At 46.2% G+C, this 22169-nt stretch overlaps 1 protein-coding gene across 1 annotated transcript in view; it reads left to right on the forward strand.

The window, feature by feature from the left end:
- Nucleotides 1–396: 396 nt before the first annotated feature.
- The window catches only part of ASS1 (argininosuccinate synthase 1), a 76619-nt gene continuing 54846 nt past the window's right edge, over nucleotides 397–22169 (forward strand). Inside the window, exons 1-6 of the mRNA XM_083485266.1 lie at nucleotides 397–498; nucleotides 3525–3637; nucleotides 4993–5061; nucleotides 6154–6342; nucleotides 13418–13474; nucleotides 15769–15843. Of these exons, the coding sequence (XP_083341392.1) occupies nucleotides 3530–3637; nucleotides 4993–5061; nucleotides 6154–6342; nucleotides 13418–13474; nucleotides 15769–15843 (498 nt within the window). The 5' untranslated portion in view covers nucleotides 397–498; nucleotides 3525–3529. The remainder of the gene's footprint in view (nucleotides 499–3524; nucleotides 3638–4992; nucleotides 5062–6153; nucleotides 6343–13417; nucleotides 13475–15768; nucleotides 15844–22169) is intronic.

Raw genomic sequence — 22169 nt, forward strand, 5'->3', positions numbered from 1 at the left:
ATGTTTAATTGAAACCTTCTTTCTTGTCATTTGAATCCATCGGTTTGGGTCCTAACCTCTGGAGCAGGAGAAAACAAGCTTGCCTTCAGAAACTGAAGATGGCTCTCATATCACCTCTCAATCTTGTCTTCTCCAATCTTGTCTTATCCAATCTAAACATACCCAACTCCCTCAACTGTTCCTCATAAGGCTTGGTTTCCTTAGGAACTACGGAGGTCTTTGTTGGGGCCTTTCGATCTCTGGGGAAGGCTGCCTTTTTAAAACTCTCCTCACTCCATAACCCAATATAGAGAGGAAATTGTGAATGAGTGAAGAGGGAGGTCCGCAGTATGCAGAGCAGTCCCTTTGAGAGTTAGACACACCTCAGTCATTCCTGGCTCCTCCCACCCCAAACAAGTGGCTGTGATTTATAATCTGGGGTGGCTCTCTAGGAGAGGCACACATAGTTTTGTGTGCTGAGTGGCACTTTTCCATCTGTGGCAGATTCCCTGTGGTGGGGTGAGTGGGGTTTTTCTAAATTTTACAGAAGGTGAAGGAGATAAATTGCAAAGGGGGTGGGGTTTTTTTTAAAGAGGAGATTAAGATCCAGGAATACAAGGAAAGAAGAGTTGAGGCTGTGTTTTAAAGTGGATAAATGCAATGTGGAAAAATAATTTGAATAGGACTGCGTGTGTATGTTTAACCTGTTTGAAAGTGCGAGAGTAATTCTGGGGCTTTTGCTTTTCACTAGGGCAGCTGGGAGCGTTGTGAACCCCCATTGACTGGGCATCTCCAGTCCCTCATTTAAACCTAGCCTCAGATAGCCACACATAAATGCCAGCAGGGCTGCTATGCATTATGCAGTAGGTGGAACTAGAAACTTGACAGCTGTGGCTTTCGTATCATAAAGGTGTAAGGAAAGGGGGTGAATGATAGCCACTAAGGGGAATAACCTGGGAAGCCTCAGATTCAAGTTTTCCCCAGTGCCCACAACATGCATTAACAAAGAGCAGGTGCTACCTTGCAGGGCTGTTTGTAGAGACCGCCAAAGCAAACATTTTTTGTGCCCCTTGAGTTAAAAGGGGAAAGTAGAATTAAAAACTTCTGATGAATGTTATTCGCCAGCAGCTCCGCCCTATATTCAGTAAAGGGAGCCTCTTGTAATGAACTTATTTGCCTTCTGTTCCAGCTGGTGGGTGGGTTGTATTTAAATCCAGCAAATTGTGAGGTGGGGAGAAAGATACTGTTCACAGTAGCTATCATCTCCTTGTAGCCAACTTTGATTCTGGAAATGGAACATTTTGTTTCTTTTCTCCCTATTTTATGCTCATGACACCCCAACAAACATGGGCATAGCCAGGATTTTTGTTGTGGGGTGCCGGCTTTTGTTAGGGGGACAGAACCTCAGATTAGGCTAATCTAGGTTAATCTGGCTGCCCATCTATTACTGAGCCAGGTTTAAAGTCCTTGTATTAAATTACCAAGCCTTGAACAACTTAGGTCTAGGGCATACCTCAGGGACAACTTGAACCCTTATATCCCGTCTCAGCTGTTGAGATCCCCTGCAGAAGCATTGTTAGCTATTCTCTCAGCTGGTGAGACTCATTTGACAAGAACAAAGAGTCAAGCCTTTAGTTTCATTGGCCCAGTCCTGTGGAACTCCCTGCCTCTGGACATTCAGTAGGCATCTTCTGTGCCAACTTTTTAAACCCCTGCTGAAAACGTTTCTGTTCCGTCAGACTTATGCAAGGAATTGAAAACACATCTTTCCACAACAGTATTGCTGATTTCTCATTCTTATAGTTTATAATGGTTTTTATTGTGTGGTTTTATGTACTACTGTATATGAAATAGTGGTATATAAATATTTTTAGAAATAAACAAATAGTTCAGCATTTTCACCGCTACACCACACTGACTCTTCAGGACATGTCCGCCTTTTATCCTCCTAACAACTCTGCGAGGTAGGTTAGGCTGAGAGATAGGGACTGGCTCATGGGCATCTCAGTGAGTTTCATGACTGAATCTGAATCTCTGGGGTCCTGACACCATGCTGCATGAGCTGGCTTGTACAGAAGCCCCCAAATACTTGGCAAAAAAAGCAAACCCAGAAAAGTTGTGGATTGTGGCTATTCTTTTGTTCCGTCTGCAACTGGTACCCCCATTTGTTGTTCTTCCCCTCCTCCAAATAAATCCCAGGCTGCACACACACAGAGGAAATTGAAAATGCAGTCCAGGCTGGTTGTCCAAAGCAGGAACTGTGGAGGTCTTTGTTTGGTCTTCTCAATCATTTATGCTGATGCCAGGCGTGATGGTGCCAACGAGGCTACCTACACAATGTGCCAAGTCCACTGAGGGGTAAAAAAAGAACTTTTAATTGGGCAAATGATGGTAGAAACATCCACATGGATCTCTAAAGCAGAGCCGGACACCTTTCAGCTCTTGGGCTGCAAACGGCCTGCAGTCTGATTTCATCCTGATTTCTTTCAGATGTCTTTTAAGAACTTTATTGTTCAAACTAGCCTTTGGAACAGAGGCCGCACCCTCATACTGCTTTGAATAGTCATGGCTTCTCCCAAAGCATGCTGGGAAGTGTAATTTGTTAAGGGTGCTGAGAGACATTAGGAGACCCCATTTCTCCTCATAGAACTGAAGTTCGCTGAGTAGTTTTATCAACTAATCCCTCTTCCCAAAGAACCCTGGGAAATGTAGCTCTTTGAGGGGGAATTTGGGAGGATTTCTTAACAACCTATAGTTGGCAACCTATAGTACCCAGGATTCTTTGAGGGAAAGCCATGCCTGTGGTTTTGGGGGAAGTGGTATCAGAGTGTATGGCACAGATTTGACCTGGGTATCTAAAACAAGGGTGGACTCATGGTCTGATTTCTGGAGTGGGGAACCCTCACAGCTGTATCTGACCCTCCAAGTCTGTATGGCTTTTGGGGCTTTCTCTAGGCTATACCACCTCCTCCTCTGCCACACAAAGACCTCCCCATGTCTCTTTCCCCACCAGCCCTGCCCCCCCCCCACCCTCCTTGAGTCTCTTTCCCTGGATGGGATGTGTCCTTGAACTCTGATCATGCCTCTTCCTTGTCTGAATGGAGGCTAGAGAAATGGATGTGTGAGAGAGTGTCTATGGAAACTAGCCTACTATCCAAATGTAAAATTTGCATTTCTTGCTCCACCCACTTTTGCCCCTGGCCCCTGGGAGGTTGCACAGAAGGGATTGTGGCCCTCAGGCAGGAAAAAGGGTTTCGAATCCCTGGGATAAAAATTCCAGTGAAATAGGGATGTGCCCAAGGCCAATCTTCTGGTTGCCAAGAAGAGTATTCCTCAGCCACTGAATTCCCTGGGGCTTTCAAGTTCCTCCTGAAATTTAATAATGATGGAGAAAAGTGCACCTCATTGGAGAGAGCATTCTGCAGCTGCGGAGCCACCACTGAAAAGACCACTGTTGTTGTTGTGGGGGGAGGAGACTGGAGAGTCTTTGTCCCAACCTCCATCTGGTACCCAGTGTGAGGAATCATTTCTGTTTCTACTGATAGAGACCATGTCTCAGAGCAAAGGCGTCGTGGTCCTTGCCTACAGCGGGGGGTTGGACACCTCATGCATCCTGGTCTGGCTGAAGGAACAAGGCTACAAGGTCATCGCCTACTTGGTAAGTTGATGAGGTGAAGTTCAAGCAGGATCCAGGAGAGGAAGGGCTATAGGTGTAATAATAATAATAATAATAATAATAATAATAATAATAATAATAATAATAAATAAATAAATAAATTAAATTATTTATACCCCGCCCATCTGGCTGGGTTTCCCCAGCAACTCTGGGCGGCTTCCAACCGCATATTAAAAACACTACAGCGTCAGACATTAAAAACTTCCCTAAACAGGGCTGCCTTCAGTTGTCTTTTAAAAGTAAGATAGTTGCTTATTGCCTTGACATCTGGTGGGAGGGCATTACACAGGGCGGGCACCACTACCGAGAAGGCCCTCTGCCTGGTTCCCTGTAACTTGGCTTCTCGCAGCGAGGGAACTGCCAGAAGGCCCTCGGCGCTAGACCTCAGTGTCCGGGTAGAACGATGGGGGTGGAAATGCTCCTTCAGGTATACTCAGCATCTTGTTCTCACCAGGCCCTCTGAGATGCCTGTGGGAAACCAGCAAGCACAGTAGCGTAGCTAGCCAGCGGGGGCAGTCCGCACTGGGTGGGAGTGGCATAGGGTGGCATGGGGGTCTTTAGGGTAGCACAGAGGTTTGTAGTGCAGCAAGGTGGGTGCTATGCATCTGGAGGTGGGATTCTGGGCAGCAGGGGAGCTTGAGGGTGGCATGGTGGTAATGGGGCATTTCGGACTCTGCAGGGGGTCAGAGCCACTTCCCATCCCTAAAATCAGCAGCTATGGAATTCTGGTGGCTGCCCTAAAAAAGCTCAACAACTTTGGTCTTCCCCAGGTGCCAGTGGGGGTTGCTACGCTGCTGAGCAAGCAGGACCCGAGCATAAGAGCAGCTCTCCCCTCCTGTGGTTTCCAGCAACTGATATTGTAGCCAGCTTTACCCTCTTCCATGAATTTGTCTAATCCTATTTTAAAGCCATCTAGGTTAACAGCCATTCATGCCTCCTGTAGAAGCAAGTTCCATAGTTTGCACTGCAAAAAGGACATATCCTGAATCTTCCAACATTCACCTTTGTTGGAGATCCATGAGTTCTAGCGTTATGAGAGGGGGAAAAATGTTTTTTCTTCTTCTATCCACTTTATCTAAACAAAGAAGTCCCAAACACTGCAATCCTTCCTCACAGGGGGACATTTTGGTTGCTCTTTTCTGAACCTTTTCCAACTCCACAGTATCCTCCTCCTTCTATTTTGCAGTAAGGCTTGGTTAAATCTTGGGTCAGTTCTGGCTGAAATTCTGGGTTAGCCACAGTTCAGCAAAGAATCTGATCTATGTGTGTCTTCCATCTCCCCACCCCTTTTACCCCAAAACAAATATTAATATATGGCACGGTGTCTACTCTTCCAGGCCAACATTGGACAAGAGGATGATTTTGAGAAGGCAAGAAAGAAAGCACTTTCCTTGGGAGCCGAAAAGGTGATTCCTAAGCCTCCCCTCCACATGCTAACAGTCAATCAAATGGGTTGCATATCCACAGAGCTGTCAGACTGGCCTAATTTGCAGGGTTAGTTTGTCAGGTTGATGGGAGAGAATGTTATGCATGCATTATTAACAGGTCAGAAGCATTGCAAGTGGATTGCTCTGGGAATTATTTGGAAAGTTGCCTCTACAGCTGTGTATATGAAATGATGGTGTGGGAGGAAGTTGCCTACAATGGCAGCACAGAAATACTCTCATAGTATAAATCTTCCTATAGACATAAAATCTAAGACTGTCATCATGCTGCAGTTCACATGGCTGCCAATAGGTGGCCATGCCAATTGCAGCTTGACAACAGGAGCCCCTCAGCGCTGGCCCCAGCCTGGGCAGTGCCACCTCCCATGCCTGGTGCCTGACTGCCTGGGCCTCAGAAGTGCTGGGCGAGAGAGGAAGGCTACACTGGGCTGGGGGCCTCTCCCTGGGCTGCACTCACTTGGCTCCAACCTCCCTCCCTTCCTCCTTCTGTCGACCTTTTGGTTGGATGTTGGGCAGTACCCCCCTCCCCAATATTTTATTCAAGTTAATGCCACCGAAGGGGACCACTGGAAAACTGTTGCCCAAGCTGAAGCCAGGCAAAGTCAGCCGCAGGCTGACCTCACCCTGCTCTAGCAAGAGGTTTCATGTTGGGGTGGGGGTGGGGTGATGTGATGCCATTTTTTGGTTTTCAGGCAGCAGAATGTCTTGGGCTGGCCCTGCAACACAGAGTTTGCACTTGGGATCACTAAGCACAGCTTAGTTGTGCATTGATATACTTACTAGGCACTCTTTGTAACTTTTGTAAAATACAGCCCTGTATTACTGTTTTAAAACTGTATTTCTATACCTGTTGTGAGGATTGCCAACTTTCTGAAGCGGGGAGGGCGGGCACCTGAATCAGGCTTTCAGACGAGGAATGTAATTGTTGGGGCAGGCTTTACTTGCCCCCTTCACCCCTTGGCAGGGTTCTGAGTTCAAAATATGCCTCCCTCCAGCTTCTGATAAATAACTGGGAACAATCCCATCCCCTCTCCTCCTCTCCATCGGTCTCAGGTTTACGTTGAAGATATCAGCAGAGAGTTTGTGGAGGAATTCATCTGGCCGGCGGTCCAAGCCAACGCGATTTACGAGGACAGATACCTCCTGGGCACCTCACTGGCCAGGCCCTGCATTGCCCGTAAGCAGATGGAAATAGCGCAGAAAGAAGGTGCCCAGTATGTTGCCCATGGAGCTACAGGCAAGGTAAGCATTTGATGACTGGTGCTCATTGAGACTGGCGGGATGTAAGGCAGAAAGCCCAGCAGTAGGTGGCGCCAGAGCCAGCTGATTCCAGTTCTGTCCCCATCTTTCCTCTGCTGGGTTCTACAAGGACAACACTGAGACTTAAGAAAGACAAGGAAGCTGTCAGGCAGTGCCACTCCCTGGATTGGTTGTGGGCAGGTGGCAGCTGGCTGGAAGATTCAGGACAGATAAAAGGAAACACTTCTTCATGAGGTGCATCAGTGCTTTTATTCAACCGGAGCGTGCTGGAGTGCAGTTCCAGCACCTCTCAGGTGAGTGCCATTGCGAGCCGACATTCCCCCTGCCCTTCTTGCCTTTACAGTCATACCTCATGTTACGTTTGCTTCATGTTACAGTTTTTCAGGTTGCGTCCCACGGTGACCCAGAAGTAACAGAGCATGTTACTTCTGGGTTTCGCCGCTCGCGCATGCGCAGACATGCAAAATGACATCACGCGCATGCGCAGAAGCGACGAATCGCAACCCGTGTGTGCGCAAACGTGCCACGGCGGGTTGCGTTCCTTTCATGTTGTGAATGGGCCTCTGGAATGCATCCTGTTCGCAACCAGAGGTACCACTGTATGTACTTCTGAAAAGCCCAAAACAAACATTTCAGGTCAATACGGAAACAGGTCAGCATGTGTCAGTCTAAACATTTTTTTAGATCTATTACTCCACCTAGCTCCTAGCCGTGACTGGTCAAGCTATGGGGCAGGGCCAATTCGTATTTCATTTTCCTCAATCATTATCCCATGTAGTGGCAGCAGGCTGTAAGCTTTCCAGCCAGGCCTCTACTGTTGCACACATGTGTGTTTCTGCAAGGACCTTTCCGAGCTGCCCTAGTCATCCACCTGAATCTAAGAGAACGAGGGAGGCAGGGGCGTATTTATTTGACCTGCACCAGAACCAGGGGTGACCCCCAAACCAGCTAGGGAGACAGCTTGCCTTATTTTTTAGCACCTCCATGGGCAGTGAATGTGGCTGTTGTCAAACCAGCATCTGTTCACGGTTGCCCTGAGTCGCCCAGCGACTTACTGTAACAGCTTCATGTTTTCTTTGAACAGGAGCACTGCAGTGCATAGTTAAACTATGGAACTCACACCTGCAGGGAGCAGTGAAGGCCACTAACTTGGATGGCTTTAGAAGAGGATAAGGCAAATCTATAGAGGAGAGAGATATCAATGGTTACTAACCATGATGCCTTTGCTCTGCCTCCATAGTTTCTAGGAGACGCAGGAGAGTTGAGGGCCCTTGCTCACAGGTCCTGTTTGCGGGTTTGTTGCAGGCATAAAGTTGGCCACCGTGAGAACAGGATGCATGGGTGTTTGGCCTGATCCAGCATGCTCTTCTTACGTTCATATTGGGTTATATTGGGGGCAGTGCCCCATTTGCTCTTTCAATGGCCTCAATTGCTTAGCCTAAGAGTTGCTTGGAGACCACCTCATGGAGCCATGGCTATTCAAAGGGCTTGAGGGTGCTTTAAAGGTATGATGTAGATGTGACCCGAGATTCTAGTCCTCATAGAATAAAGGACTGAATTAAATAGGAACATAAATCTGCCTTATACTGAGCCAGGCAGCTGATACATCTAGTTCAGCATTGTCTGCACTGACTGGCAGTGGCTTTCCAGAGTTTTACCAGCTCCTATCTAGAGGTGTCAGGGACTGAACCTGGGAACTTCTACATGTCAAACAGGTGCTCTGCCATAGACAGCCCATAATTTAGGACTGGGGTTTCATGGAAGAGCAACCTAATCAACCCTTAGGCTGTGTACACACCAGACATTTAAAGTACACGCCCCAATCATGTGAGCTGTAATTTAAGGTTACTGGGAAATATAGCTCTGTGAGGCATAAACTATGGACCCCAGGGCTCTTGGGCTGCTGCGAAATTTGCTTTAAAAGTGCTTTAAATGTGTATTCAGTCCTATTGAATCAAAAGATAGCCTTTTAAAATGGCACTGCACAAACATGAGAACTAGAAGCTGGTTTTAAAAACAAAACTAGATCTGGAATTCTCATGAAACCCATCCCAAGTTGGGGTAGTGGCGGGAGGAAGACAATGCAGCCTTTTCGGACTATGCCCTTTGGGGTTGTTCAAGAAGACTGGATGCCATGCTTCTGCAAATCTGGACAGCCTGTTTTCTTTTTCGGTTAAAAATTAAGCTGCTTTCCGACAGAGGGGAGAGTCCATCTGTTGCCCTGGAGTTGCTGGCTGGCTGGCTCATCTATTTAACCATGGAAGCATGTTAAGCCTAAGCAACCGCTTGAGGAACCCCAAGATTCCTGGGGCACCTGCTCTGCAATGCAGAGATCTTCAGGGGGAACAGTTTGCACAGTATTACAGACAAGAAATCCTATCCCATCAAACCCCAGTCGCTGTTTCTTCAAATGCCCAGAGAAATGAATGTGTCTTCCGATGAAGCTGGAATGATGGCAGTGGTGCGCACAGCTCAGCTGAAAGGAAATGCCACAATCGGGTGGGAGCAGAGGGAGTGGGAACCTGAGGCCTCTGGATGTTAATGGACTACAAATCCCATCACCCCTGGCCATTGGCTATGCTGACTGGTGGTTGATGGGAGTTGGTGCCCAATCAGGGATTGTAGCCCAACAAGATGTTAGCCCAACAAGTTCTGGAGAACCACATAGTCTCTCTATTTGTGGACTAGATGATCCTTTAATCCCAGGGCATAAAAACGTAAGAGCTTTCTGGGTCAGGCCAAAGGGGGTCCATCTAGTCCAGCATTCTGTTCTCACACTGGCTGACCGGATGTGTGTGGGAAACGCAACTACAAAACATTCAACCACAAAAGCAAGCTCCCATCCTGTGGCTTCCAGCAACCAGGGATTCTCCAGCTGTCGTTCCTGCCTTGCAGGGGGCTGGACTAAATGATCCTTAGGTCTCTTTCGACCCTACAATTCTTTGATTCTACCATATCTGTTTTATAATTTTAAATTATAAAATTATAAAACAGGGGGTTTAAAATAAGAAGCCACCCATTCAAATATCATTCTAGTGAAGTTACAGCTCTCATTCTCGGTCTCACTTCGGGAATAATTTGGAAATCAATATGGAAATAATAAGTGCTCTTTATTTCTCTTGTTGGTGTAGAAAGTTGTATAGCAGGCTTCTTTCCACGAGAGGGTGCAATGAAACCGTGTTTTTAAAGCCGCTTCCTTCCCATTCTAAAGTTGCTGACTCAGAGTTTCTCTGGCTTGACAAGGCAGGAACTGTCCAGCAGAGGGGGGAGAGAGACTGTGCAATGGACCCCCAGCAACCTTCCAAGGAGTGCCTGTGGACTGTTGGTGAATCAGGGATGAAGCTTTTCGTGGCCATTAAAGGCTGCTCTGATCTCTGTTCCCCTTTGATTCCAGTCCATTAACTTCACTGCTTGGGTGTTGAGAGGAATGAAATAAACAACGGCTTATGTGAGCTCAAAAGAATAAAAAAATCAAAAAAATCTCCCTGGACCTACAGGGGAGATGGACTGCCATCCTGTTCTCACAGTGGTCAACCAGATGCCCCAATGGGAAATTTGCAGGCAGGATTTGAGCACAACTACCCCCTCCTGTGGTTTCCAGCAGCCGGTGGTCAAAAGCACCGCTGCCTTCAGCTCTGGAAGGCAGAGCACAGCCATTGTGGCTAGTAGCCATGAAGGAACAGCTTTCCCTTCTGTGAATTTGCCCAATCCTCTTTTAAAGCCCTCCAAGCTGGTGGCCATCACTGCCTCCTGCGGGAACGAGTTCTATGGTTTAACTGTGTGCTGCATAGAGACTTTCTTCCATCTGTCCTGAAGCTTCCAACATTCAGTTTCAGTGGGATGCCACAAGTTCTAGAGCAGGGTTTCCCAAACTTGGGCCTCCAGTTGTTTTTTGGAGTACAATTCCCATCATCCCTGACCACTGCTCCTGCTGGCTAGGGATGGTGAGAGCTGTAGTCCAAAAACAGCTGGAGGCCCAAGTTTGGGAAATCCTGTTATGAGAAAGGGAGAGAGACCTGCCTCTATACACCTTCTCTGTGTCGTGCATAATTTCATAATATCTGTTGTGTCCCCTCTTGTCTTTCCTCTAAACGGAAATGTCCCAAATGCTGCAACCATTCTCTCATAGGGGAAATGGTTAGGGAGGCCAGGAGAACCAGTAACCTGATTCCCCCTCTCCAAAGCAGTCCATCCTCTGGTTGCATTGCCAACTTCTTTAATGCACCGCGCGCCATCTGCAGGACCTTGCGTCTGGGCAGCAGATGGGGCTGTTTGGGGCCTGCAAGGGAAATGAGTGTTCTATTATATGTTTCCTCCAGAGTGTTTTGTAATAGTCCCTGGAGGCTCCTGCAGTCAGGAACAAGTTTAGCCATGTGTGTTCTCTTTCCAGCCCTCTCCTCAAGAACATCTCCACCTAATTTCCACGGGCACTGTTTATTACTTGTGATTACATTTATACCCTGCCTTTCTCCAAAGACGCCGCACATGGTTGTCCTGCTACCCACTTGCAACCTCACAACAACCCTGTGAGGCAGTCTAGGCTCTCAGACAGTGATAGGTCCAAGGTCATGCTCCCCAACTAACACCCCAATTGTCTCCACACAAGAAGGGGTGCGATGGTAAGACTGTAAACTCTCAAAAGCGGTGTGCAGTCGTTGCTAAGTTTGGGAAGCACTGCTCCAGAATATGGACCTTCTGAGTTATCTCCTCACCTTGAAACCGTGTAAAGGGACTGTTTTTTGGAATCCCACCTTTTCCTTCAAGTTGCTCAAGGTGGCATACGTGGTCCTCACACTCGTTATTTAATCCCCACAACAACTCTGTGAGGCAGGTTAGGCTGAGAGTGAGTGGCAACCCAAGGTTACCCAGTAAGCTTCACGGCCAGGCAGCAATTTGAAACCTGGTCTCTCAGGTCCTAGTCCAACACTCTAACCCCTTTTCCACACTAGCTCTCCTTGACAGGAAGGCTAGGAGGTCACCTGCTTTTGCATGCAGAAGACCTCCAAGTTCAATCCCCAGCACCCTGCCCTGAAACCCTGAGCAGCTGCTGCTGGTCAGTGTAGACAGTACTGGTGGTGCAATGGTTCGACAGCTTCCTGAGTCTCTGTATAATTCCCACCCTTTATTCAGAACTAGGAGGATGGAATCTTAACTTTTAGGGGAAGGTGCTTAGCTGAGTTGTAGGCTACCTGCTTTGTAGGCAGAAAGTTGCAAGTTCCATCCCCATGGGCATCTCCAGGCAGGGCTGGGTAAAGACCCTCTTCCTGAAAGCTCTGGAGAGCAGCTGCCAGACAGGGTAGACAGCACTGAGCTAGAGGGACCCCACAGTTTGACTTGGGAGAAGGCAGCTTCCCATGTTCCTATTTAAATCAGCCCTTAATTCTGAACCATGATGATCAGAAGCTCTTTCAAGTGTCCCATAGGGACTAGAAACTTTGACCACAAATCAAAGCAGAGGTCCCCCTCCCCACTGGAATCTGACACACTTCTTGCTTTCGAAAATTGTGAGATGTATGTGCACCTGGTGACATCAAACAGACCAGACCTCAGCCCTGCTGGTTGATAACTGAGTGGAACGATCCATCTTTGGGATGGCTTTGTGCCAGTATTTGCCTTTTGCAATAATGGTAAGCAGATGGGCGAGGGATTACATGCTCACTGAGAAGGTTAATTAGAGAAAGACACTGTCTGGGGGGTGTACCATGCCCATTGATGTACAGGGGGAGCCCATCAAGCCATTAGCTACAGTTCTCATTAAAAGATAGGTGCTTTCCCTGACACTTATTACCTCTTCCTGCAGCTTGTGAGTCGCAAGTGGGAACTCTGGACTACTCCAGATGACCTGTTTATTGAATATCCTCCTGATTTGCTTGTACAAAACCAATGGAGAGGTTAGGCTATGCCCAGACCTTAATGAGTATGTTTTCTCATTTGTTTCCAGGGAGGTTATACAATATAGGAGAGTTTGTTTGCAATGAGGGTGTACTATAAAGGAGTATTCATCCTGCTAATCTCTGGATTTGCTGGCAGGGTTTTACTCATCTTCCCATTAATCATTCCTTCACCCCACTCTTCTCAGGCATTTCCCCTTCGCTTTCCTAACTGCAAAGGTATCTCTCTTTTAAAGCCAGGGTGACAGAACACTTTAATCTGCTTTACGTGCATAAACCTAAATATCCAGAATGCACTTGAAACTTTCCTGCAGATAGTGGAACAGGTTAACCTCCCCCCCCCCCACTTCATGTTCCATGATGCTAATTAGCCTCTTCCCTCCATTCTTCTGATTAATGCTTTGTTTGAAACAGTATCATATCACTTTAATCAGTCATGACTTCCCCTAAAGAATTCTGGGAGCTGTAGTTTGTTAAGGGTGCTGAGAATTGTTAGGAGACCCCCATTCCCTTCACAGAACTACATTTCCCAGAGTGGCTTAACAATCAATCCCCTTTCCCAAGGAACACTGGGAACTGCAACTCTGTAGGATGACAGGGATCACCTAACAACTCTCAGCACCCTTAACAAACTACAGTTCCCAGGATTCTTTGAGGGGAGCCATAACTGTTTAAAGTGGCATGGTACTGCTACAAATACAGGCTTTGTGAGATTTTTTTAAACTAAAAAAATGCCAGCTTCTATGGAAATGTCGACTATCCAATAAATAAGAGACCCAAATTGACTGATTGCCTATCCCTAATTGCTAAAAGAACCTTTTATAGGATTCCAGTGTAAAGTTAAGTTTATCTTTTTTTAATTTAGAGAAAAGAAGGTCTGTACGGGTATTAAATCAAGAGTTATTGATGTATCTCCCCATAAAGCTCTTTTTCAAGAGTTGCAATGAAGACTAGAAGCTTTAAAGTCAGCAAAAGGAAGCAATTGGGGGCTCTCGTGAAGAGCTGGCCTTTCTCAGCTTTCCTAGTGAACCTCAGTCAGTCTGCAGCCAGTCAGTCACAGTGGGACAGGAAAAAAATGCTAGCCCTTGATCAGCATGGCAGGATTTGAAACCTGCCTGCGATTCAGGAGTGTTTGATTGTACTCTGTGTTCTTCTATCCCTTTTAGGGTAATGACCAAATTCGCTTTGAGCTCACCTACTATGCCATCTGCCCTCAGATCAAGGTAAGGAGCTGTACCAGTGCACTGATGATCTCCCATGAAAACAAAGTTGATAAATTATCGGAAGGGGCATTTGTTTTAGGGGGGGAATAGAAAATCAAACTGAATTGGGCCTCAATTGGGATGCTGATTCATAGCATGAGATGGGGGAGTTTATTCTCTCTGGTGATTGCAGAAGACCCCTGTTCCTCTCCCAAGAACTACAATTCCCAGAATTTCCCTAAGATGAGAGCTTCGTTGTTTAAACCACTCTGGGAGCTGTAGCCCTGGGAGGGGAAGAGGGCCTCCTAACAACTCTCAGCACCCATAATGAACTACAGATCCTGGAATTCTTTGCAGGGGCAGAAACATAACTGTTTAAAGTGGTATCATAGTGCTTTAAATATATGATTCAAATGTGGCCTCTGTTTGTCTAACCCAGTGGTTCCCAAATTGGGTGATACCGCCCCCTGGGGGGCAGTAGGATTACTTGTGGGGGTGCTAAGAGGCAAGTGGGCAGCAGAGGGTGCTGGTGGATATGTAAATGACCATCATATTTGAAAAGTTAGCATTTCTGGATCAAATTTAGCAGTTTTGTTGAATTAAATAGTTTTAACTGGATTTTGAATAAATGTGCAATTAATTGTTACTATTTTGAATGTTATTGTGCTGCTGTCTTCCTTAGTGGGGACTGCAAACTGCTATTCTGAATATTGCTATTTTATAGGGTAGGGAACATTGGAGATGAGTGTATGGAACCAAGAGGGCAGTAGCCAGAAAAAGTTTGGGAACCATTGTTCTAACCTGTTAATTGCCTGATCCCTGAAGCTTCAATATACTCTAGAATTCCATTCTGTTGTCTTACACACAATTCCCTCCCCCCTTTTTTTGCTGATGCCCATCTGAAGGCAATCCTATTTTAGCTGATGTCCCTTCCCAGCCGAACAACTGAAACTCGAAGTCAGTTCTTTTGAGTTACATAAAAAACCAGAAAATTGGTTGTCAAATCTATTGGCTTTCGAATGGGTTGTTCTGATCTTTTAATCGGCCTCCTGTTTTAACCCAAACTGGAGAAGGCAAAATGGACACCTGAATTGCACCTTGCCTTGGGCAGGTCATTAAGTTACAGTAACAGCTTGAGAGCATCTTGGATTACCTTTGTTTGGTGAGATTAATGCAGGCGATGCTTAATGGCCAGTGCTCCTGGCTATCCAAAAGAGCTTTGAAACTCTCTCTACTCCAGGCAAGGGTTCATTCTAGTAGCTGGTTTTGGGGGAAGTCTCCAGAGCTGTGGTCCCCAAACTTTTCCAGGCCACTACCACCTTGGTTCCAGAAACTCATTATTCTGAATGGCAGTTTGCATGACTCGCTAAAGAAGATAATAATGCAATAAGACTCAAAACAGTAACAATGAATTAGCATTTATTGAAAATCCAGTTAAAATTATTTAGTTTGATTCAACAAAACTGATGAACTTGATCCAGTGATACCAGCTTTTCAAAGTATCCCCATGTGTCTTAGCAGGTAATCCCACTGCCCCCAAGGGGTTGGTCTTCACCTTGTGGACCAGGTCTAAGGGGGAGAAATCCAACTCTGGCCTCATTTCTAGGTGAACCAACCCAAATTTGCACGTTTTGGAAATTGCACTCTGAAATTTGCCCTTCTCCAGCCAAGTAATGTGCCCCCCCCAAATAGATAAAAATGCATACACTAGGGTAAAGTGTGCATAAAAAGGCATATAATCATGAAAATAGCTCGCACAGCTCCAATAGTTATTTTGGGAAATTGTGGCTGTTAAATGTGGCATCATAGCGCTTTGAATGTATGGTGTGAAAGCGGCCTATAATGTATCTTCCAAATGTTGCTGGGGTTATATCCTACCAAGCTCTACTCAGAGGAGACTAACTGGAATGAATGTTCTTAAGTTAGCCATGTCCTCTGATTAAGGAGGACTAACAGTGGATCCTGTTCTTCAACTTCTGGCAGAAGAATATCAGAAGAGCCTGGTTCCTGGGTCAGGCCAGTGACCCATCTAGTTCAGCATCTTAGTACTCACAGTGGCCAACCAGATGCCCATGATGAGAAGCCCACAAGCAGGTCCTGAGTGCAGCAGCACTCTCCCTACGTGACTCCCTATGTGATTCCCACCAACTGGTATTCAGGGGCATAGTGCCTCTGACAGCAGAGATGGAACACATTGCGGCTAGAAGCCATTGGTTACTCTGGCCTTGATTTTATGTTGGAACCCGATTCTACCAAACTCATATTTGCTGACAGCACCCCCCAAATAACTAGTTCTTTCCCACCATTCTCTGCAGATCATTGCTCCTTGGAGAATGCCGGAATTCTACAACCGCTTTCGAGGCCGAAGCGACCTCATGGAATATGCCAAGGTAGGAGAATTTGCCCATCTCCTGCATTAGTCCTTCCCCCTCGTTCCTGTAACTGCCATACCCCTGTTAATTCCTGCAATTAAAGGTCTGGTTCTTTGGAGTTTTGGAACTCCCTTTCAGGAGAAGCCAGTCTGGCTCCCTCCTTGTCCTTCCACAGGCAAGGGAAGACTGTTTTGTTCTTTGAGAATTGACTGTTTCTTAAGGGTGGGGCTTTAAATAGTGCTGTGCTGTTTCTGTCATCTGTGTTTTAATACATTTGGGGTTTTTTTTAATATTGTTTTTATCCTATTCAGGTTTAATTACTTTTTAAAATAATGGTCTTTTATATGTCTTTAGTTTAGTTTTTTGTTTTTTATCTGTGTTGTTTCAGTTTGTGTAAGCTGCCTTGAGCCCTGGTCTGGGGGATAGGTGGTATATAAATAATAATAATAAATTTAGTAATAAATGAGCCACTTGCTCTCATTGCCATTGAGAGCAGCCTGAGGCATCTTAAGCCTCTGCCCCCTGGGCTGCTTCTTCTAGGCTCAGAAGAAGAACCTCAGGTTCTTAACAGGCCAGGCACATGTCCCTTTCCCATTTTGTAGCCCGCCTCCTGGTGTGCAATGTGAGAGGCATTTGGTTTCTCAGGCCCACAGGAAGAAGGGGCCTCTGAGCAACCCAGCTCTCGGCCTTTCTAGTGCAGGACATTCTTCCAGGGCCTCAGGCGCTGTGGTCACTTGGTCTGCAGCAGCTGGCTGGAAGTCCTAGACCTGGCCTTGTTTCATAGCTGATGCCTCTGTAGCCTCTGACTCTATGCCCACGGTCATGAACAGGATTTTGCTACTTTGGATTCTCAGCAGGTGCTTCCATGTGGAAATTTGCTGCAGCCTCAGAATGGTCTTCAAATAAGTTTTACTCAGAGTATACATTTTGAAATCTGTTCCTTTGTCTGTCTTGAACTCATAGCAGGGTTAGCAAAGGCCAGGGGTGCCAACCTGAATAAAGTATTGGGGGGAGGGCAGGTAAGCCTTTGCTGCATAATTGATCGTGATCTGATGCATGCACACCATTTGAATGGCAACGTCCATCAATTTTTTTTGGGGGGGGTGCCTGCCCCCTTAGATTTTTTATTGTGGGGCTGAAGGCAAAGGTAAAAGAAAGGTGATATTATTCTACACTGCAGAAACACCTATGGTGTCCAGGTCAGGGGAAAGTAATAGTCCCACTCTGTCCTGCCTTGGTCAGACCACACCTGGAGGACAGTGTCCAGTTCTGGGTGCCACAATTTAAGAAGGATATTGGCAAGCCAGAATGTGTGCAGAGGAGGGCGACCAAGATGATCGAGGGTCTGGAAAGCAAGCCTTATGAGGAATGGTTGAAGGAGCTGGGTTGCTTAGCTTGGAAAAGAGGAAACTGAGGAGATATTTCAGGCATCTTCAAATATCCAAAGGGTTGTCACATGGAAGATGGAGCAAACTTGCTCCAGAGGGTTAAACTCAAACCAATGGCTTCAAGTTACAAGAAAGGAGATCTTAACTAAACATCAGGAAGAACTTTCTGACAGTAAGAGCTGTTTGACAGTGGAACGGACTCTCTCAGGTAGTTGTGGGCTCTCCCTTGGAAGTTTTTAAACAGAGTTTAGATTACCACCTGTCATGGATGCTAGTTGAGATTCCTGCATTAAGCGGGTTGGACTGGATGACCCCTGGGATCCCTTCCATCTCTATAATTCTATGATTCTATGACTTGACTTGAGCCAGTGTGGTGTAGTGGTTAAGAGTGGTGGACTCGTAATCTGGTGAACCAGGTTCACTTCCCCGCTCCTCCACATGCAGCTGCTGGGTGACCTTGGGCTAGTCACACTTCTTTGAAGTCTCTCAGCCCCACTCACCTCACAGAGTGTTTGTTATGGGGGGGGAGGAAGGGAAGGGAGAATGTTGGCCGCTTTGAGACTCCTTCGGGTAATGATAAAGCGGGATATCAAATCCAAACTCTTCTTCTTCTCATTTCCCCTTCTCAAACTTGGAACACAGTTACTCCATCACTGAGCACCCCGTTCCTGTGAAATCGAGGCTGCTTTGCTCATGTCCCCAGGGGGGGGGGGCTGAAACCTTCCAGAGTGCTTTAAAAAACTGCCGTCCATTCTGCCTCCTCTCTCTCTCTACACCATTCACAACGTGTCATTTTCCCCCTTCTTTCATCACAACGAACCTTTAATTTTCAAACCTTCAAGGCCACTTTGGATTTTAGCTGAGCGCAATCTCGCCTGCTCGTTACCGCAGCAATTACAGGCACCCCCTGCAGGAGGCTTCCACATATCCTCGGTTTTTGGGGCGTAAGGATACTTCCCCCCTTCTCCTTTTTTTTTAAAAAAAGGCCCATAATTACCTAGATGTTAATTGTCATCCACTTTGAAGGCAGAAACTTGTCCTCACTTCAATAGCTCCTTCGAAAGACAAAGTAAATGCCTTTTTTGCCCTCCCCTCCCCAATGCCTTTTATTCCCCGCTTTTTTTTGGGGGGGGGGAGAACAAGTTTCAATAAAACATATTAGAAGTTTTGCATCAGAGCCCCTTGGCTGCCCACCAGGGGACCTTTTCTTTCCCTGCGACTTTATGGAAATGGTTGACAACTGGGCTCAATCAATCAAGAGGAAAAGAGCAGTTCGGTGTATAAACCAGAAAATTGCTTGAGGTTCTCTCTCTCTCTCTCTCTCTCTCTCTCTCTCTCCTTCCTAGTTCTTTTTTTAAAATAAAAAAACACCTAACAACAATGTCCATCTAAAGCGGATTCAAAGCTGTGTTGAGTCAGAAAGAATTATTCTGCAGAGGGTTCTGAGACCGGATGCTGTCGCTCTCGGCCTCCCTTTTAAATTTTATATTTTGGAAATAAAGAGGCACGTGCTTTTCCCGACACTTGTCTTTTACCATCTGTTATTTATTCCTAAGTAGGCAATTTCGAAGAGACTCCCATATGTTGCCAAACGGTCAAATTATTAACTTCGCCCTCTCTCTGTTTGTGTGTATGTATGTGTGTGTGTATTTTAATTGTTATTGTATGGGAAACTGAAGTGTGCGCCTTTTCTCTTCCCAAGAAAAAAAAGGCCACAGCTATAAGCTGAGGAGAGGGCCCCTGCTTGAAGCAATTAATGTGGACGAAAAAGAGTTGCGTTCCAGACTTTTCAAACCGTGGCCGTGTGTTAGGGAAAGGGCAGGGGGGAAGGGGAAATGATTGGTTAATGGATGCACAACCTGGGGTTTTTTGTGTTTGTTTGTGTTCATTCACCACCAGGGTATTGTTGATTGAATCTAAGGTGCTGGATGAGGATATTGGAGAGCTTTTAGAGAGCCTGTCGTGCCACAAGCAAACTGTTCCTTTATCTCCTGTCCAGCGGATTCAGCCAGGGTATTGTAATGCTTAGAGAGCCAGACTAAAAGGCAGTCGAAAAATAACACATGCATAAGAATAACCTGTTGGATTAGGCCACTGGCCCATCTATCCCTGCACCGTCTGTTGTCCTCATGGGGGGCCAACCAAATGCCCTAATGGAAAGTTTTTCCTTCTGGATGTTGGAAACTTTAAGACAGCCTTCAGTATACCTTCAGGTATACTGGACCGACGGCCTCGGTCCAGTATACCTGAAGGAGCGTCTCCACCCCTATCATTTTACCCGGACACTGAGGTCCAGCGCCGAGGGCCTTCTGGCAGTTCCCTCACTGTGAGAAGCTAAGTTACAAGGAACCAGGCAGAGGGCCTTCTCTTTTTTTTATATATAATTTTTTTATTGGTTTTTCACAATTTATATAAACACAAACAATACACAATACAAACAAACAAACACATAAACAAACATGTATAATTTCAAGTCCTTTTTTCTTAAACCTTACTTCCCCGACTTCCCCGTACCTCCCCTTTCTGCATCCCAATTTCCAAATTTGTTTCAGCAAATCCTCCCCCTTGATTTTATCTAATTTTCCCTTGTTCTTTTCTTTTACTTAATCTTTTACAGCTGTAATCCCCTTTTTTCTATAACCTCAACATTTTAGCATTCATTAATTTTACAATATTCCTTAAGATAAATTTTGAATTTCTTCCAATCTTCTTCCGCCGTCTCTTTCCCCTGGTCTCGGATTCTGCCAGGCAGAGGGCCTTCTCAGTAGTGGCGCCCGCCCTGTGGAATGCCCTCCCACCAGATGTCAAAGAGAACAACAACTACCAGACCTTTAGAAGACATCTGAAGGCAGCTCTCTTTAGGGAAGCTTTTAATGTTTAATAGGTTTTTGTATTGTAATATTCCGTTGGAAGCCGCTCAGAGTGGCTGGAGAAACCCAGCTAGATGGGCGGGGTATAAATAATAAATTATTATTATTAAGAATAAAGGACTCATCCACACAGTACAAAGCTAAACTATGGAACTCACTCCTGCATGGAGGCAGTGGCTACCAATTTGAATAGCAACAGATGGCTACCAACTTGGATGGCTGTATGAAAGAATTAGCGTGAGTTCATGAAGGAGAGTGCTATCGATGGCTACTAGCCATGCCTGCTGTGCAGTGCTTGTGAATGCCAGTTGCTGGAAACTTCAGGAGGGACAATGCTCTTGTGCGCAGGTCCTGCTTGCAGTTTTCCCAGCAGGGGCCACTGCAAGAAGAGGATGCTGGACTAGATGGGCTATTGGCTTAATTCAGCAGGCTCTTAGGTCCTTATCCTCTTATGTTCTTAGTGATGATACAAAGAAACCCATCACTTAGTGGTGGAGCCTGCAGTTTATATGTTAAAAGTCACAGATCCAGTACCTAAGCAGCCCTACTGTACAAAACTTTCATACGGCCAGTCTATCACAGGGACTGATGTGGAACACCCTTAAGAGGCCTGCCGCATCTGTCCCTGTGAGTAGCTGGGCAGTGGTCAGGGCTCTGAGCACAGTTCTTGAAAATGCTCGCAAGTCACTTGGAGACCTTGCTTGTGTACCAAATGACTTATAAAGTCAGCAAATATTATTCTGTGTTATAAATAGTACCCAGAATCTGCTACTACCAAAGTTCACGGTGTCAATCCCCACCATCTCCGGGAAGGGTTGGGAAATATTTTTGTACTGGTACTATTTCTGTCCTATGGCTAGTATTATTTTCTACACCAGCAGTGGGCAAGTACCATGCTTGCTGGGGCTGATGGGAGTTGTAGTTCAGCAAGATCTTGGGGTGGGGGCAAAGGTTCTCTACCCCTTCTCTATGGTACAGTCATACCTTTTGTTACGTTCGGTTCAGATTACATCTTTTCAGGTTGCGTCCCGCGGTGACCCGGAAGTACTGGAAAGGGTTACTTCCGGCTTTCGCCACTCGTGCATGCGCAGACGGACACAACGATGTCACGCGCATGCGCAGAGGTGGCGAATTGTGACCCATGCAGACGTGGGTTGCGTTCTGCTCATGTTGCGAACGAGGCTCCAGAATGGATCCCGTTCGCAACCAGAGGTACCACTGTATATTTTATCTGCTTATTCACTCTGCAGTTAGATACCTCTTGAGATGACATAACCAAATTTTGCACAGCGGTTCCCAAGACCTAGGAGCAGGTTTGGATAAAATTGGATGCCATTTCGAAACAAGATTGCAGACTGTATCTTTCAAAACTGCATTGATTTTAGCCAGATTTCAAAACTCCACAGATTTGGGGGTTCCTAAGAATTACTAAGCAATGCTGGGTTCAAGAGTGCTAATTATTATTAGCTTCTGGAGTCCAATGCCCAGTCTCCTGAATCCCTAACAGGTATTCCTGTGATTCGAGAAAAATAAAGATAAAATTTAGTCTAATGTCATTTAAAACACAGGTGGAATTGGAGCGTTTTCAGAGTGCCACTAACAGAAAAGAAAATGACCAGGGTTTTGCTTCACTTTATTTATTTGAAACCTTTAAACCATTGCCTCTTTTAAAACCCATGGTTGCATAAAACACCTAATCCATGTTTCACAGGCTCCTCAGTGTGTGTGTGTGTGTTCGCGTAGCCTCCGGGGTGGGCTCCAGGACGGGGAATGGCGGGTGGGGTGGGGGAGAGAGAGATTTGTGGTCATAAAAAGAGAATTAGCTTCCCCAGCCTGCCCTCCGCTTCTTATAACAGCCCATTCAGTATAAACAAAGGGGAGCTTTAATTGACTAACGAGCTCTTCAAAGCTAATGGACCAGTGCGGTCGCTGGAGTGTGAAGTGGGTGGGTGGGGGGGTTGCTCCCTTTCACAGGACTCGGAGCGTGGACAACTATACGCTCGCGCAGTCGGCCTCACCCCGATGGATGGGTGAGAAAAGAACAGCAGGCCAGGAAGAGTGCCTTGTGAGCTGAAAGAGCATTTTT

The sequence above is a fragment of the Podarcis liolepis genome, assembly GCF_965112155.1.
Source record: "Podarcis liolepis genome assembly, chromosome: Z".
In the NCBI taxonomy this organism is placed as follows: Eukaryota; Metazoa; Chordata; class Lepidosauria; order Squamata; family Lacertidae; genus Podarcis; species Podarcis liolepis.